Source organism: Phycodurus eques, chromosome 18 (genome assembly GCF_024500275.1).
Source record: "Phycodurus eques isolate BA_2022a chromosome 18, UOR_Pequ_1.1, whole genome shotgun sequence".
Classification (NCBI taxonomy): Eukaryota; Metazoa; Chordata; class Actinopteri; order Syngnathiformes; family Syngnathidae; genus Phycodurus; species Phycodurus eques.
The window spans coordinates 10,458,723-10,476,512 of record NC_084542.1 but is presented as its reverse complement, the minus strand read 5'-3'; the positions used below and the strand labels follow the sequence as shown (position 1 = coordinate 10,476,512).

Genomic DNA, 17,790 nt, shown 5'->3' with positions numbered 1-17,790 from the left:
CCTAACCATAACAAACTTCTTTGTTTTGATTTCGTACAAATGTGACGTATGTTTGGGATGGTCATCACGTTACGTCGGCGTAGCCTGCGCTTCCCGCCAAGCAGGAGCCAATCATGTTGAAGTGGTGCGTGTGCTGCCTAGAAACTGTGTGGGAATCCTAATCACGCAGCAAGGACATGCAGTCCGGAAGTTTTAAATCGGAAATTCGGGGTGATCATCTTTTAAAAAAAAAAAGAGAGAAAAAAATGAATGCCGCAAATTCATAACATTTGATTGTATTAATTGTATTTGACTTTGACAAACGCCACAGATTTTGTATCCATCTTGTTCAATAAAAATACAAAGATAAAAAAAAAAAAATCATAGACATTGTGTTTACTTCCTGTATCCAACTGCTATGCTAAGCTAGAAGGCGGTGTCTTTTGTTGCGGAAGATCAGGCAGTTTGCTACAAACCTAGTCTTGAAATTCCAAGTCTTTACAAAGACTTTACACATTATCCTGTTATTATTATTTATAAGTTAAAATGTGCAACGGCTGTGTGCAAAAAGAATACCCCGACCGGGTACGTTAAAATGCTTATTTTGCATAATCTCAACAACCTCGGATCAGTTTTGTCAGTGATACTCACGTCTTGATTCAGATGTTTACGTTACAATAATACATAGATTAAACTTTTTTTTTTTCCCCCCCCTGCTCAGGGAAGCACTTGTCTGGAGAATGGCTCCTATCTGATGAACTACCTGGGCTGTGCCAAATGCCATCACAGGGACTTCGTGATGATCTGTAATAAAGACACAGAGGATGATGATGGAGAGGAGATTGTCATTTATGACCGTAAATCGTTTTTGAAATATTGAATACTTTGTTCTATTACAATGTCCATTTAATCGTTTCCCCATAACACTTTACGTTCCCATTCCGTCTTAGAAAGTAATGCTCACTGATGTATAAACAAATAATTACGGTACAAGATGAATTTCATATTAAATATGTAGTAGATCCACGTTTATAATCCACTCACCAATCATCGTTTTTCTTCTAGATGTTTGTAAAAACTGTGACCATGTCATCGCCAGGCACGAATACACATTCTCAGTGGTTGATGAATATCAGGTGAGTCAGAAAACAATTTAAAGCAACTAGGTACACATCTAAATATTGTAGTATAATTTCCTATGTTCTTGTACACCTCAAATAATTTCATGTGCATCAAATAAATGTTCCAGACCCACCCAGGGTAGGTGAAATTGTGCGATATAGAGACCATATAAACTAAGTTCAGCCCTTAAAATACCCCCGTCACAAACTTAATAAATATGTAAACATTTTTCAATTATCAGTACAAACATTTTTTGTATGTTTAACAGAAAAATCCACAATAAACTGCAATACAGCAGGGGATTTGATAAAGTCTCACGTGATAGAGCCCATATATTTAATAATTAAAAAAAAAAAAAAGTTTTACCCCACCAACATGCTTTAAACACACTGAGACATTTAAACACCCAAAAACTTCTTCCCCAAATGTTAGTTTAATTATAGTGAAAATTGTCCACAGGTGTGAATGTTTGATTGTCTGTGTGTACCCTGCCTCGGTCAAAATCAGTTATTATAGGCCCCAGCTCACCCGTGACCCTAATGTGGACAACAGTCGGATAAATTGTATTATATTACTGTACTGTGATTTCACTGCATCATACCTAGTGTCATTTTATTGCGTAGTTTATTTTATTAATTTCAAAGTCAATTGCTGGTTGGTTATGAGGTTTGTTTTCGTTCGCTTACATACATATGCATTCATATTGTATCATTTAGGAGTACACAATGCTTTGCATGCTGTGTGGAAAGGCAGAGGACTCCATCAGTGTGTTGCCAGATGACCCCCGACAGACCGCCCCCCTCTTCTAGAGCTCATAATACTGCAATACACAAAACTTCAGATTGACATAGACTAAGTATTATATTGGTATTGACATAGTGATAAAATTTACAACAAACATGCTGTCGACTTCAAGGCTGCATTGATTTGGATAAAGTATTATGTCATAGATTTTTTACATACTGTATAGCATTTCTGACTGTATGTAACTATAGCCCAGCCTTTATAGCCATCTTGAACAGCTTTTGATCAATGCACTGTAAATAAATGTTTAAGATGTAGGCGTTCATGAATTCACAGGAAATAAACAATATTAAACTTATGTATGAGGTCTTATTTGCCTACCAACCAAATGGGTCTATGGTAGGAATACCATCAGAACAAAACAAAAATTAAGTGCTTTTGTGTTTGCAGTTATTGTAAAAGTGTTCTCAAGAGTTGCATATGTATTTGTAAAACTGTTTCCTCTGTTATACCCAGTGTCATATTAACTACACTTGGTGATCATTACTGTGGTTACTATGGCACTTAAATGCACCAAAATAGTCTTTGACAGTCAATAAAAACACTTTTTTTTTTTTTTTTTTGCTTGTGGACATGATGTATTTTCATGATCAAAAGCAGCTTGGTAAAAATACAGATGTATGCTGGTTGTACAAATGAATAATAAAAAAAATACAATGACTCATGCACATTTACAATACTAAAGAATGATAGTGCTTATAAATACATTCTAATAAACTGATGCAAAGCTATTCATGGCTAGTTTTAAGCAGGGTTTTCTTGATGGGACATTCCCTGGTTTTGCTGATGGATTTTAAGTGATTTTATAGCAAATGTATGGTTACCACTTTACCGATGGTACCTCAACAGTTCATGTCTCTCATTTTGGTCTAATCATGGGCAGACATGGCATGTAAAGCATTAAAAAGCCACATTCGGCAATAATAGACTTACAAATATGGAAATCCATGACAAGGTTATTGATGAGTCAAAAACAGACCATAGCTGTCAAACAAAATGTGCCAAAAAAGTGCAACCTCCAAAGTTGAACACAATCCATTGACTTCCAAATTGTTCTAACTTTAAAACAAAGTTCCCTATAGTGAATTAGATTTTTTTTAAAGTAACAATTTTAGCCTAACCACCACACAATGATCCTTGATGATGATGTAAGTTCCACTTAGGATTCTCTTTTCCTCGCTTCTAAAGTGGAATCACAAAAAGCCGAAGAAAAAGCATTTAAATATTAATCCTTTAGGTAGTAAGCTGAACTCTCGCGAAATTTGCTGACATTAAATGTAGGAGCGTTCAACATTGGGGACTCCAATATAATCTTTTTGTTTTTTCCATCCCTTTTCTGTACCGCTTATCAGTTTATATAATTTGGAGGCTGTGTATTTTTATTTTTTTGCTGTATTGCAGATTATTTTAGTGTTTTGTCTTCCACCATTACACTTTTGGTACATGAATTCACTAAGTTCTATAAAATGGATGCACTTGCACTCAATGATCTAGACCTCAAAATGGATGTCATTTGCTTATATAATATATATACATGGACAAAACTTTGACATGTTGCTGGCTTTAGGGCTGCAAACTGTGCAAAATTATATCGATGGCAAGTTGGGTGGCGCTACACATATGTGGTAAACTAAAATTGTTTTGTGAAGTTGAATGCGTTGTTTCTTGTGTTTAACCTGGAAATGTAAAATATTTGTATTATTACTGGCCCGTACCGGAATCGCTGTTCATTCTTCAGATGAATAAATTCCATTTTGGAGAGCCATAGCATGCCAAAAATTCAAAATATTTGCAAGTGCACGTATTGTGATTGAAACTTATTTTTTGGAGTCTCCAACACAACTCCCCAAAACTCACTTCATTGCGCCCCCTGGTAAGTTATACAAACATGTTTCAACGACAGACGTGAAATTGGATGGACATCGCTAACATAACAACACGCATGAAAATGTCTCAAGAAACCATGGCTGACATTGAACAGGAAGTCAGCCATTTTGGGGGAACTAGGGAATTCGTCCAAAAGAGCGAGCCCCAACTGGACGCGGGTAACCTAAACCAACTGCTGTGCAGCGTCACATTACTGTAGTGCGCCCTGAGACATCATCTGGTGTTATTTTATTTACTACAAATGTATTCTATCTATGCCAGCGACATAATGACACGCAGAACAATTAAATGTTCTACCTTTCCATCTAGTGGAAGAGCATAACTCCATCTCGTACCATTGATACAACAATCATAGCTTTGTGTTCAACTAAACAAGTGTGAATTTCCAAGTAAATTTGTGAGGAAATTGAGATCATATTTCAATATGTACACCATACTTTTTGGTTGGTGGTTTGCCATGAGCTTTTTCTAAAGTAATATGTGCCTTGGTTCAATACAGGTTGAGAAAGACTGTCCTAGAAGATGACACTTTTTTTCCCCTACGTTGTGTAACGTGGCCGTAGGATGGTATCAAATTAGAATATTATTTCAAGCATTTTCCATGAAAAAAGGGGATGTGAGGGCCATGGTTCACTTTGAATTATGCACCCCCAGTTGCAACCATTTTCATCAAACATTCCTTGAAGTGTATGCACATAATCACTGGAGCGTTTCAAGGTACTGTTCATTGTTTATGGGTCAATTTAAGCTAATGTAGCAAATAAATAGATAAATACATGTTTTTCTTACATTACATACGGTACATATTCCTTTGAGCAAATACTGTATTTACACATGCGATCAGATCAGTCTTTTCTGTTAATCACCGTTTCAGTTTCCCTGAGCCTTTACCCTCCTGGATCAAACCTGTTTCTCTAGAGCGTGGGGGGGCCCACGGACTCTGCCCGGACGACCTGGCTTGCAGGGGGCCGTGACGAGGAGGAGGAGGCGGCGGCGTAGATGACCCGCCGAAGCTAGACGGAGAGCGGCTGCGTCCCAAAGGCGGTGCCCTGCCGTTGCGGGGCTCCTGGCGGGATGGCGAGCAACTCAGCGAGCGGTGCAGGACGGAGGAGCTGCAAGGGCGAGGTGGAGGTGGGCTGACGAGCAGGCCGCCGCGGTCCTGCGGCAACTGGCTCAGATTGGACAAAGAGTCCGTGTCGCTGGTGCTGCTGGCACGTACTCGCAACCGCCGCCGCCTCAAAAGAGAGGAGAGAGTATGAATAATGAATGAGTAATGAACTGTTCATTCAAATGTATTTGGAACAAACCTCCCACTGATAAAAACATAAGACTCCAATTTTCACAGTTTTGTTAAATTCCATATTTGAATATAGTCACAATATCACAATGATATTATGATGAAACATTTCAAAATAACAGGTTTTAAGAATAGGTTTAGGCTGATATACAATCATGTTATTTCTCCATTGAGTTATACAAGCCAAATAGTCAAACAGTTATTTGTAAAATTTATCATTTAGCCAAATTTCACTTTGTAAGTATAGTAAAATGCAGGCTATGAGTGTGTAGTGAAAATTGTGTCATACCTGTGGTTGGCACAGGGGCCTTCAGACGGTTTCCCAGGTGGTGGGTGAGGCATGTGTCTGCCGCTGAGCTGCTCAGGAACAAAGGTGGCGCTCATAGGTCGTGGGATCTTACTTTTACTGCCGGATGAGGAGGATAGAGAAAGTGGGTCTTCCCCTCCACAGTCCGACCTGGAGCCTCGCTCCGAGGATAGACGTTCTCGAGGGAGAGTGACCTGCAGGTTTTCGCAGGAAAGGGATGGAGAAGGGGAATGCGTGGGCGAGCCGGGTACAGGGCTGCTCCAGCGATTTCGCCTGTCCCGGTGCAGGTTCCTGCTCGGAGAGTCCGGGGGAGTGCCGGAGTCTCGTATTGGGATACGGCTCATTTTTGGCGAGCAGGGAGAGTCTTTTGGCCTTAAAGAAGCGAGGAGTGAACAGACCGCTTGAGGCTGCTGGTTCAGCTCTAACGAGCAGTCAGGCAGACCAGAATCACTCTCTGGGTCTTTTGTTAGGAGAGTTGTCGAACCCTTAAGTGGGCTCGATGACGGGGCCAAATCCGTTTTCCCTCCGTCCTTTAGGAGTTGTCCAGGGAGTTCATCGGATTTGCTGGACGCACCCTCAAGAGGTATCGTGTCACTCTTCTCGAGCACAGGCGCCTGCGGTGTGCAGCTGGAAGACTGAAAAGAACTCAGTGATTAGGAGCGTGACTGAAGATTACATTGCAGAGACACAAAGAGTAGCAATTGAATATTAAGTTGTGCTACAAACATCTCAAATTTTATTCTAATTGCTCTCTGGCCATCTAAAATGAGAAAATGTTTATCAATAGCAAAGAGTATGAGTGATGAGCACATATGCCTCACAGTTCTTGGGTTCAAGGTTTGAATCTCAACTCCAGTCTTCCTGTGTGGAGATGGCATGTTCTCCCCATGCTTGTGTGGGTTTGTACATGAATTTATGAAAATATTATTTTTTTGGCTCAGTTCTCAAGAGATTTAGAATCTAGGGATGTTGAGAATCTGTATAGTATTTGGTACAAAAAAAACATGCTCCGGTGTCATACTTTGCACCGATACTGTAAGGGCACGGATGGGAACACTTTTCGCCGACTGCAAAATATGGTCTAGAAAAATGGATGATAAACTCCGTTCAGGCAGAGATTAGAGGCTGTCGCCACCTGGCAAGCAGCAAGTGTCATGAGCCTCTTCGCGAGGTTCCATCATGAAGCTGCAGTGGCCGTGCGATGTGTACTAACGTGACATGTTAAGAGACTTAAGCGATGGTGTGATAAAGTATCACTACGGTTGTCCTGTCATAGTTTTAGTTCCTAACTTGTGGTATTGTCAATGAGCAGTCTGTATTTCATTTTAACCACTTTATTCTGTAGTCAACACACAGCATCCATATATTCCTACTTAGACCCGCCAGACTCCACGTTTTTCATCACGTTATATAACGCTCCCTACTAGTCAAACTGAGGCTGCACTTCAGTGAAATGTGTGGTAGGACTGTTAGAAAAATTTTAGTAATGACAAGACGTTACTCTAAAAAGTGTTATATTTGAGTGAAATTTATGCCATGTTAAAAAAAAAAATATATATTTGAAAATGAAACATTTTCAACAAATGGCATTATCAAGTATCAGTACTCAGTATTGCAAGTACTCAAATGTATGTATTTGTACTCTGTCTGAAAAGTGATATTAGTGCATCCTTAGTTGATTTTGAGCCAAGCAAAAGTGCATCAAATGTTCTGCACACAAAAACAAGCATGGCGACAGAGTGGGACACAATTAAATGCTTGAACGCGCCTACCTGATCCATGTGGGGTCGTCCCATGATGACCGAGGGCATCTGCCCCAGCATCCCTGGCAGCCTCCTGTGGCCAAGTAACCACGACCCGACAGAACAGTGTGACAGAACAGGACTGATCGCTACAGCCGTGCCCTCCTGCGGTGGGTGTTTCTCGCCATCGGCAGCGTTCGGGGCCACTGCTTTGTCGTCGCGCTGGGCTTCAGTTGAAGGCTTGATGGCTACGGAATTGGTGCCTTGCTCTAGCTCCAGCACCACCCACTCCTGGGAGTCTCCCTCTTGGACCACAGGACTGATGTTGACTGCGACAAAACCGCTGCTGACTGCGCCATCCTCTGGGTCAGCCGTACCCGTGCCAGAATGATCGTCCGACAAGACTTTCTCCCCGATGTTAGAAAGGACCGGAGGCGTTTTGCCTCGACTAGAATTAAAAAAAACAGTAAGGGATTTAGCAAAAGTGTTTGATTTCCACAAAGTACTACCTTTGCCATATCGGAGTTCATTGTTTGCGCCACTGCTATGTTGCAGATTGAAGCTATCATTTTTCACAGTTACAGTAAAGGCAAGTCTGAATTTAAGGAGCTGTTATGTAGTTCAAAGTCTGGGTTATGCCATATTGGCGAGGTAAGAGAGGTGGGTTGGTTATGTTTTGTATTTTCCAACAGGCTGTCAGTGTCGATGATGTGATTTTCTGCAATTCATTTTTTTAATTGATTGTGAAAAAAATGTGAGCCCAAGAAGCGAAGTGGGTTAACACTAACTGTTCTAGTTCTAACCAAGAGTTAATGAGTTTCCTTTTCAGTCCAACTGAGGGTTGTTTTGACAGGAAATAGAGAAACTGTCGAGCCTGAACGCCACAGAGATTAGAGGTTTCTAATTACTGCCACATCTACCCTAATTTCCCTTCGCCCAGCTACATTGTTTCGAATTATGTTAGCATTAAGCTAACTAAGCATACTTTTAACAAAATTATATGGTTTGGTTGAATATTTCTGTGTTTAAAAATAAAGTGTTTGATCCTTGGCGGCACGGTGGATGACTGGTTAGTGCGTCAGCCTCCGGCCCCGCCTGTGTGGAGTTTGCATGTTCTCCCCGTGTCTGCGTGGGTTTTCTCCGGGCACTCCCGTTTCCTCCCACATCTCAAAAACATGCATTTATTGGAGACTCTAAATTGCCCGTAGGTGGGAATGTGAGTGCGCATGGTTGTTTGTTTGTATGTGCCCTGCAATTGGCTGGCAACCAGTTCAGGGTGTGCACCGCCTCCTGCCCGATGACAGCTGGGTTAGGCTCCAGCACGCCCGCGACCCTAGTGAGGAGAAGCGGCTCAGAAAATGGATGTATGGATGGATGGATGTTTGATCCTTGATTTTCCGTCTCGGTTTTACAGTAAACCTTAAATGGGAGTGACTAATAAAAAGCTTGAAGTAACACTTTGCTTCTTACTGAGAGAATTATGCGAGCACAAGGAAGAGCAGGCGCTAAGGAATATTTTAAAATTGTTTAAAAAAGTTTAAGTGTGTTTTACTACGTTTAAATGTGTGGTAGGGGTAAATCTATTATAAAAATACATATGGTCTCTATTTATCACGGAATTCTACCTACCTCATGTGGGTCTGGAACATAACCCATAACCATAAGCACTAAAATATGATGTTTGATGTACTAACCAGGACTCAAAGAAGCGCTCAAGAGTCGGCTTGGGCTCAGGTGCAAGTCTCCTTTCAAACGCCAAGCTCTGACTCTGACGCATCTTCCGAAGCAGCGGCACAGCCCGGTCCAAGAACAGGGTCTCGGATCGTACTCGTCTCGGAGAGCTCTGCACGGAGCCAGCGGGGCTTTGGTTGCCCTGGTTCTGACTGTGCTCTTCCTCAGTCACCACCTGAAAAAAATAAGGGATAAAGATGCTTAAAATTTCAATAGAATCGCTGAAATTGACTGTAAGCAATCATTTTGATTCAGGACAGTACGGTGTACTCGTGGGTAGCACCTATGCCTCACTGTTCTAAGGTTTGCATCTTGGCTTTGACCCTCCTGTGAGGAGTTCGCATGTTCTTCCTGTGCTTGCATGGGTTGTATCCAGCTTCCTCCCACATTAAAAAACATGCCCGTGAGGTTAATTGACAATTCTAAATTGCCCAAAGGTGCGAATGTGAGTGTGAATGGTTACTTGTATGTGTCCTGAAATTGACTGTTGACCAGTCCTGGGTGTACCCGCCTCGCTCCCAAAATCAGCTGGGATAGATTCCAACTGACAATCGGACATGCATAAACAAATAACCACTCACACTCACATTCATACCTAAGGTCAAGTTAGCATCCTTAATTAGCCAGACTATATTGGTGTACAGTACTTGAATTGAATGATTTATACATGGTGACCCAAGGACCACTAGAAATAGCTGTCCAGCAGGATCGGGGAGTAACAGAATAACATAACAGCATTATGTAATAAGGATACAAAAAATTTTTACTAGTTACAGACAAAAAAAAGAAAAGTTTACAGGTACATTTAGTAAAAATTTGAATAATTTCACAGATTACAATTTTCATGTCTTCTTAGACAATGAAAACTACGCCAAGCATGGTGGCCATGCAGTCAATTACGTGAGGATATCGATCACACCATTATCTTAAAATAGAGCGTGGGGCAGACTTTTCACTGTGATTGAGACAGCAGGCTGCAAGCGTAGTTTAACGACAAGTTACTGTGCCCCTCCGCCTCCACAGGGGAGTCTTTACATACCGTTCATATTTATTAAACCGATGTGTTAAACTGTTTAAGTGACTAACAGTGAGATAAATATTTAACAAAAAAAAAAAAAAAAAAAGTAACATTTTAATTAAAAGTATATGCAACTACAGACTACAAAATTCATATAGTCACGTCACATCCTGTCAAAATACTCAGAAGTATCTGATGATTATGTAAAGTGATGTGACTTTCAAACTTGGCCTAACATTTGGCACCTCCCCTGTGCATTGTGCAAGAATTCATTCTCCACTCTGAGAAACGTTTTTCCAGACGAGGCGCACAATGCAGTAAAAAGGCCCAGTAGGTGCAGCTATAGTTTCAGAAATATATAACCCGAAGATGCACAGACGAGTGGATGGACACAGTCACCTACAACGCACCAAAGCTAAGCTATGCGTTTCATTTACATTACAATGTCTGTTGTGGCATATCTGTTTATAATGCTTAATGTTGAATGTCTGTGTGAGAGCATGTTTTGGGAAAGAGATAAATTAGTGTATTAGTTGTTGACAGAATACTAAAATAGCATTAAACATTTACTGCATATATAAATCGTGCTGACCTACAGTTAGATGTACTCTGATGTTGAACTTAATCTAACTGCAGTATGAAGATTTTGGGAACAACAAAGCAGAGTGGAAAATGAAAAAAAAACTAAAAAGCAGGTTGCATCCCAAACCTGCATAGACATTTTTAATACGCAAACTCCACACAGGAGCTGACATTCTGACTCCAAATATCAGAATCAGAAATGTACAGCAGATGTGCTACCCACTAATTTACCATACTGTCCAAGTCCCAACAGATACAGTACGGTAGAATTTAAAAAAAGGGTAGGACAGGCAACCGAATGCGGATGCTGCACAGAACTGACCTTCCTGATCACTGGCTCAACATGTTTCTGGTTTTGAATGCGGTCCATTTCATTCCATATGCCTCTCGCAGGCACAGTAGCAGCAGGCATAGGGGGGCAGTTGTCAGCGTCGCTGAAGCGCTCTCCGAGCATGAGGACATCCTCCGTGTTCTCCCTCTGCAATTCCACTGGCAGCACTGATGCATTGGCCATGCTGTGAAATAGAGAGGAGAGGTAGGAGAGAGAGGAGTCACCCTCAAGCTCATTTGCAAAGCACAATTTAGTGCAGTACTCGCACTGTGAGAGTTGACAGGGTGGAAATGTAATCTACAAAAAATAAAAATAAAAAAAAGGACTACTGGCTCTACTGTGGGTAAAAGGTTAAGGAATAACAATAGCATGGCTATACATGTATATAAATAATTTAGTGACGTGTACCCCATGTGTGCTGGCGTGAGGCGGGTGAGGTCCTGGCCGGTCGGCGGCGCCGCTGCAGCGGTCAGCATGTCCTCTGAGTCACATTTCTCCCAGTCGTAGGGATCATTGTGCAGCACATTGTGGCTTTTCATAGCGCTGTCAAACAGTGACATCAGCATCTGTCACGGGGGAAACACACGTGTCAGCATTTTAGCACTCAGGAGAGGACCAAACATGATAATGCAAACGTGATCTTATAGCCAACCTCATAGTCTGGCTTGGCGTAGTAGTCCAAGCTAAGGATGTGATCAAGGAATGCGCTAAACTCAGATGGTAAGTGATTAAGCATGAGGCTATGGTCATATGCATCTTTTAGATTTCCTACTTGTTCCTGTCAGAGAGGAGGATAAAATATACAATTCACACTCCAAGTACATATATACATTCATACACTAAAGGGACAAAATTCTGCCTTTACAAAGAGAATAATGCTCAATTTCTTTTCTCTGAGATGTACATTTATGTTGGTACTTAATGTTTTGGACAGTGAGCAAGTGTACATATTGCACCTTATCTTTAAATTTCCTCCATGGGAGCTGACCAGACATGAATTCAACCAACATGTAGAAGAGGGACCATAAATCGTCATGACGACCAATTTCCTGCAGAGTCAAAAATCACACAAAAAGTGAAAACAGAAAAGGCATACAGCCAACCACAAACAATGGACAAATGACACTCAAAATATATGCATATTTGTTTATAATGGTGTTAAACTTGTCACTCACAAAAGGTTTGACAGTTATCAATGTTACTAAATGTAACGTTTGATCATTTGACACATTTCAGATTTTAAAAGATCTTAAAATACAACTAATTTAATTATGGGACAAAATGCTTTAGGTCCCCAGGAAACCTACCTAATTCTAAGGCTCACCTTTGCTGTAAACATTCACTAGAACTTGTACCTACCTTCTTAGTGGAGGTTATGAAACATAATGTACAGGACAAAACGTTTAGTCACCTTATTTTTATGAGTATTGATTGAAGCATATCGCACAGTTCCTCTGAAGCCAGCCACAGACCGAGGCTGGGGGGAAAAAAAATAAAATAAAAAAAATTACAGGAACATTTGAGACACATTTATTCATTTTTATACAAAAAAAAAAGTCAGTTTTAGATATTTAGTTTTGACAAGTGGGCTTTTGTGTGTACTTACAGGACGGAGTTCCTGGTTGGAGGTCATGTACTGTCGGGCTAAACCAAAGTCCAGCATGTAGCAGCACCTACAGGTACTTGCTAATCTTCCCATTGCAAAATTAGCCTATGAATGACATGAGTAAGGTCAAGGACTGGTGATCAATTGTGAAAATGATATTTGCAATGTGAAACTACAATAACTATTTCATGTAACTGTTATCTTACCGGTTTAATGTCACGGTGCAGGAAGCCCACAGAGTGGATGTTTTCGATGCCCTGTAAAATCTGCTTGCCGAGCCTCAGAGTTGTCGAGACGGAGAATGTACCACGGGCCCTGCTTCTGCGCAGATCTGCCAGGTTCCTCCCCTTTGGACAGTCACACATTGCATTCATTATTCACATTCAAACAAAATAATCTGTACAATTCAGAAACAAACTTTATATTTAAAAAAAAGTTTCGCTCGAACCATCACTGCGCAAGCTTGAAGCATATCTTGAGAGACTTCAGTTTAGTGAATTTTTAACAATTGCTTTTTCGTGATGCCACAACAGAATGGTGCCAGTAACGGCAAAGAGGAAAAGTTCAATGATGATCATAGAACTGCAAACAGACCTTAATGTGACATAGCGATGAATACGGTAAACATGCCTCTCTGTCCTGGCCGCTCAGTACAATAAAGCAATTATAAATTCATCCATGGATAAATGTTCTATACCGCTTATCCTGTCTAAGGTCATGAGGGGCTGGAGACTATCCCAGCTACCTTAGCCAAAAAAGAGGTCTACACCTTGGACTCGTCATCAGTCAATTACAGGAGAAATATAGAGCGGCAGATAGCCTTTCACGTCTACACCGTCATTGAGTGGGAATTGAACATGTCCTGTCTTCACGGAGGTCAGGCGACTAAACCGTTACACCGTCAGTGACCCACCACAAGTCAATTATGTGAAATGTTAATGTCACGAGACTCCCCTCTCAAGGATAATTGTAAGTTATAGTGAGAATACAATATTGTTTTACGATTCAGCATTAAACTTTTCCAAGCACTTTAAGTGCTTTACAATTGTGTAAAATTAGAGACTATACAAAAATGCAAGCACTCTTCAAACACATCCTTAATATTAATGCCTTTCGTAATACATAGGAAACCTGTGAATGCCAACCTGGAGTTCCATCACCACATAGTTGAAGCGTTCGTTGCGACCAGCACTGACAAAGCGACACACATTATCTTTGCCTGTTGAAAAACAATAAAATATAATGTACAGATGTGGATTATCAGTTAAAATTAAGACGACATGTTTTTTGACTTGGAAACAATGTCAAAGATACAGCATAATTAAAAATTTGTCAATCGTAGGCAAGCGTTTTTTGAAAGCATCGTGTATTAGCAATCAATATCCTTGTGCAGAATTGTATTTGTTGATCCAGCTATCACATGCTCAGTATAGATAAGGTACAGTTGCTTCACGTGCATAATTTTCTAACCTTTAATAATACCTTGAATTAATAACCTTTAATAAAAACTGTTAGCTCTTTTGCAATACTGTACAATTCTTTTTCATGTGATGATTAGCTGATTCCATGTCTTACATTCTCAGTCACACAATCTTTTTGCACCTCAATGTCATAATTGGCACCTAAAAGCCATATTCCTTCTACAATCTATCTGATACTCATATTTGTATAAATGCCAAGCTATAACTGAATTTTGTAGTTGCATTTTTGTCTATGACCATGCTTAGCTGTATATAGAAGGCAGCTTTACATTCAGTTGCATTAAGTATTCTATACAAGACTAAAACCGCAAACTGACCATCAGTCAATTTCCTGGACTGCTTATCTAGTGGCAGAAGACACTCTTGATTGCTAGTCACTGCAACAAACGCTAACTGCAGCTTTTTGTTTGCGAGGCCAAGTGTCGCTCACCCTGCAGCTTCCTCAACACGGCCGCCTCTGTCCTCTGCACTGGTTTGGGGTGAGTGGCAGACTCCACTTTCATGGCAACGGTCGCCTGGCTCAGCAGGTCCAAGACCTCGTAGACCTCACCGAAGCCGCCTCCGCCTATTTTTCTCACCTGCAGAGGGGTTTTACATGAGCTAGGTGCCCGTCATGCCTGGTGGGGGTGACCCTAAAGCAGTAGTTCTCAACTGTTGTCACACTGGAAGCTGTATTTTCCTATTGTTGCTATGTCGCATGACCCACTTTTATAGAAGGGCAATAAAGAAAACACATTGTTCAAAATTAGCCTTTGAAAACATTTTCTTAAACATGACAACTGCATGTACAAAAAAATTGTTTACTAATATTAAATATCACAGTTGCACAAAACACAGCCACAAAATCCTATCCCTTACCTAACAAGTACTGCGTGGGATCTCGGTACAGAGGTGCATCTCATTTATGTATGTACCATAACCCCCCTAGTAATAACGTTTCTGAGGGATCTTTTTTTTCCTATTCCTTTTCCGACTAAACTGTAGGGTCGGCTGCCCTTGTCTTTATCGTCAAGATAGATGACTGTACTTTATGCAGATATAGTATTAAAGTCACAGTTTTGGTATTGTGATAACACTACCATCAAGTTTGTTGTCCACCACCTTATTCCGCAAGTACCCGTTCTGTTTTATAGTGCTAAACACCTGCCAGTAACAGAGTGGGTAGTAAGTCAGTCTTTTGTGTACATTTTGTAAGATGTTAGTTGGGACTTCCCTTTGTCACTCTGCCTCCCTGGATGCACTTCAACATCATACCCAGCATGTGCAGAAACGTATAATAAATTCTTTACAAGACAAATTCAACCCAGGATGTGCGTTTACGGTGCAGTTCTACTCCCACGGCGATGACGTATTCCAAATTGGTACATCCCTGGTAAATTGGAATGCGCCACAGAAGTAGTTAAGTCACAATTACAGTAAATATTCATATAAAAACCTATAAGGGCCATAATGATACAATAAAATCCAACGAACAACAGCAACTACTTGTAACCGAGTGTTTTCTTTTGCCCCGTGATGAAATATTCTTACAAACCAGTTCCTCGAAATGTTGTATGCAGGTAGTCATAAACCGAGGACTACCTGTAATTTTTTATTACCTGTCCACCACCCACAAGTTGAAAATCACTGCCCTTAAGTACACCTGCTGCTTAAATAAGAATTAAAGGGGGCTTACCACTCTCCATCTATCTCGGACCACCTCTGCCGTTGACAGGATGTCTGTATGCTCGCCACTCATGGTGAGTGCTGTCTGCTGCAGTCCCGAGCTGACATTAGTGGCACCAACCCATCACTGCAAACAGTTAAGTCACTCCTTAACCCACATTGTCTGACACACAGAGTGATGGTAGGTAAAGTTACATACTGGAGATACCTTCATGTCACTGGTTCGTGTATTTGAAAGTGATATTTTGGAGAGGTTAGCTGATTATGCACGACATTCGAATTCAAATCGGGAGCGAGCTTGATGCAGCTAGCTTTAGCTGATTTTAACCGGACCCAAAAGCATAATAATGACAAGAAAATGGGCTAGGTATGGTTAGTAAAGGATAACCAGGTGTGGGAGAGCAGCAAGGAAGCAAATTACGAGGCGGTCTCCAATGCTAACTAGCATGTTGGCTAAGCGGCAAGCGCCCGCGTTACCTCGCTTCGTTGCACGGGGGAGACCCCGGGAGAGAGCCTCCATGGTGCACTTCTCGACGTCCACGTCATTGCTACGGGTCCTTTATCTTGCGGATGAAAGGACGGTGATGGAGGCATTATCGGAAACGTGAGCTAAACTAATCAGCTGATTATGCCCGCAGCCGCCGCTTACAGGGCAGCGGTGACGTCATAAAAGCTCCTGAATGAGCCGCAGAATCACCATAGCAACCATCTCGAGGTGGCCCACCTCCAATACAACACAACCAAGTTGACATTGTCAAGCCCAACGATTGTTAGATATTAATTTTTTTTTTTAAAGTTAAGTGACATGAAAACGTTAAAATGGTACAGAAACGAAATGAATGGCAGAGGCATGTTCGGTTTTCCCCAACTTTATTAGCACATATTTTACAAAAACAACTCACAGCACACAGCTAAACAAGAATGTCACAAAAGGTATATACTAAAATAATTAGGGACAGGTCATACTGGCCTTATTTCAAGGTATCGGGTACTCGTGAAGGCCACCGGAACCAGCCACCAATGTTTACGAGCAAAAAAAATAAATAAATTGAGAGGACATTGAGTGAGTCCTCCTCGCCAGTAGTTGGCGCTAGACTGCAGCGGTTTGACACATCGCCGAATCATCATGTGCGTCAAAAAGAAAGAAAGGTCTCTGTCCACAATTATCTGTCAATGTGTTCATTGAAGTTTAATGCATCAAAAGTACCAGTGGTATCGGTATCAGTGAGTACTCAAGAATGAGTACTGGAAGTGGTATCGGTCTGAAAAAGAGTGGTATCGAACATTGCTAAAAATAATGTTGACGTCTCAATTTACCCACAAATGTATTTACTCAGTCTGAAATTTGAACACATAGCTATTATTCTGGTGACTAATACATATGCATACACTGGTTAATTGTACCTTCTGGAGGTACAATTAACCAGAGTCCCCCTTCGGGAGGAGCATTTAATTGTCTTGCCTATCACTATACAGAGCTGAGATCAATCTAAAGATGCATTATTTGAAGTAAATAAATAATATTAATAATATTTTTCCTACCAATTTAGTGAAAGTAGATCATCTCCCGCAATACACACAGTGATCTCTCATGGCACAGTTATGTGGTTGGGAATCACTTTTCTTACACTGAACTAAACATAAGCATACTTACCAACTAATATGACAAATATCTTTGTATTTACATTTTTTTTTTTTTATAGTTTCCAATGCACACCTGACATACACCTTGGACTACTTTTTAAATACAACTATTTCGTATTACATTTTAATAGTCTCATGTTATTTAATTTTATTAGATTTTTATTTTTATTTATAAACCATTGTCTTTCCTCATTGAACCCATGTGATACACAAACTGAACTGAAATGTAACACTGCAGGAGTGGGCAATCAATCTTTTAAAATAGACAAATGTAGATTTGGTTGAAAAGAGAAGTTAAAATGTGAACGTGAAACAGTTAAAAATAATTACGTCTTATTTTTAAATCTGATTATTGTTGTTGAAAAGTTTGACTTGTCCTATTAATACTTAATTTCATCATAATTAATTCAGTAATTATTCATTAAACTAAAAAAGTGCTTAATGTATATATACAAAAATTTACTTGATGTATATTTTTATTTGAACAAACCAATTATTAAATGAAATTAATGAATTTGAAAAAAAATATTATTTATTCATGACAAAATAATATCTTTGCTCATCTATCTATGCCAGCAACATATAGGGAGAACA

At 40.4% G+C, this 17,790-nt stretch overlaps 2 protein-coding genes across 2 annotated transcripts; one reads left to right on the top strand and one right to left on the bottom strand.

The window, feature by feature from the left end:
- The first annotated feature begins 214 nt into the window (after window positions 1-214).
- On the top strand, window positions 215-2,203 carry churc1 (churchill domain containing 1). Its single transcript, XM_061704799.1, has 4 exons — window positions 215-564; window positions 701-836; window positions 1,045-1,115; window positions 1,818-2,203. The coding sequence occupies exons 1-4, from the start codon at window positions 526-528 to the stop codon at window positions 1,908-1,910; spliced, it is 339 nt and encodes a 112-aa protein (XP_061560783.1). The 5' UTR covers window positions 215-525; the 3' UTR covers window positions 1,911-2,203.
- Window positions 2,204-4,510: 2,307 nt separating this feature from the next.
- Window positions 4,511-16,200, bottom strand: ttbk2b (tau tubulin kinase 2b). Its single transcript, XM_061704798.1, has 15 exons — window positions 16,030-16,200; window positions 15,563-15,679; window positions 14,318-14,465; window positions 13,552-13,625; window positions 12,613-12,753; window positions 12,407-12,511; window positions 12,212-12,277; window positions 11,757-11,849; window positions 11,453-11,578; window positions 11,209-11,366; window positions 10,792-10,984; window positions 8,833-9,044; window positions 7,169-7,586; window positions 5,379-6,031; window positions 4,511-5,027 (listed from the first exon to the last, which is right to left on the bottom strand). Exons 2-15 carry the CDS (start codon window positions 15,623-15,625, stop codon window positions 4,655-4,657), a joined length of 2,823 nt encoding a protein of 940 aa, XP_061560782.1. The 5' UTR covers window positions 15,626-15,679; window positions 16,030-16,200; the 3' UTR covers window positions 4,511-4,654.
- Between the last annotated feature and the right edge of the window lie 1,590 nt (window positions 16,201-17,790).

Coding starts and splice junctions, on each gene's coding strand:
- churc1 (XM_061704799.1), top strand. CDS start 526: ATGTGCAACGGCTGTGTGCAAAAAGAATACCCCGACCGG. Junction 837..1,044: donor GGAGATTGTCATTTATGACC/GTAAATCGTTTT, acceptor TTTTTCTTCTAG/ATGTTTGTAAAAACTGTGAC. Junction 1,116..1,817: donor CAGTGGTTGATGAATATCAG/GTGAGTCAGAAA, acceptor TGTATCATTTAG/GAGTACACAATGCTTTGCAT.
- ttbk2b (XM_061704798.1), bottom strand. CDS start 15,625: ATGAGTGGCGAGCATACAGACATCCTGTCAACGGCAGAGGTGGTCCGA. Junction 10,985..11,208: donor CTCACGCCAGCACACATGGG/GTACACGTCACT, acceptor TCTATTTCACAG/CATGGCCAATGCATCAGTGC. Junction 6,032..7,168: donor GACGACCCCACATGGATCAG/GTAGGCGCGTTC, acceptor AGTTCTTTTCAG/TCTTCCAGCTGCACACCGCA.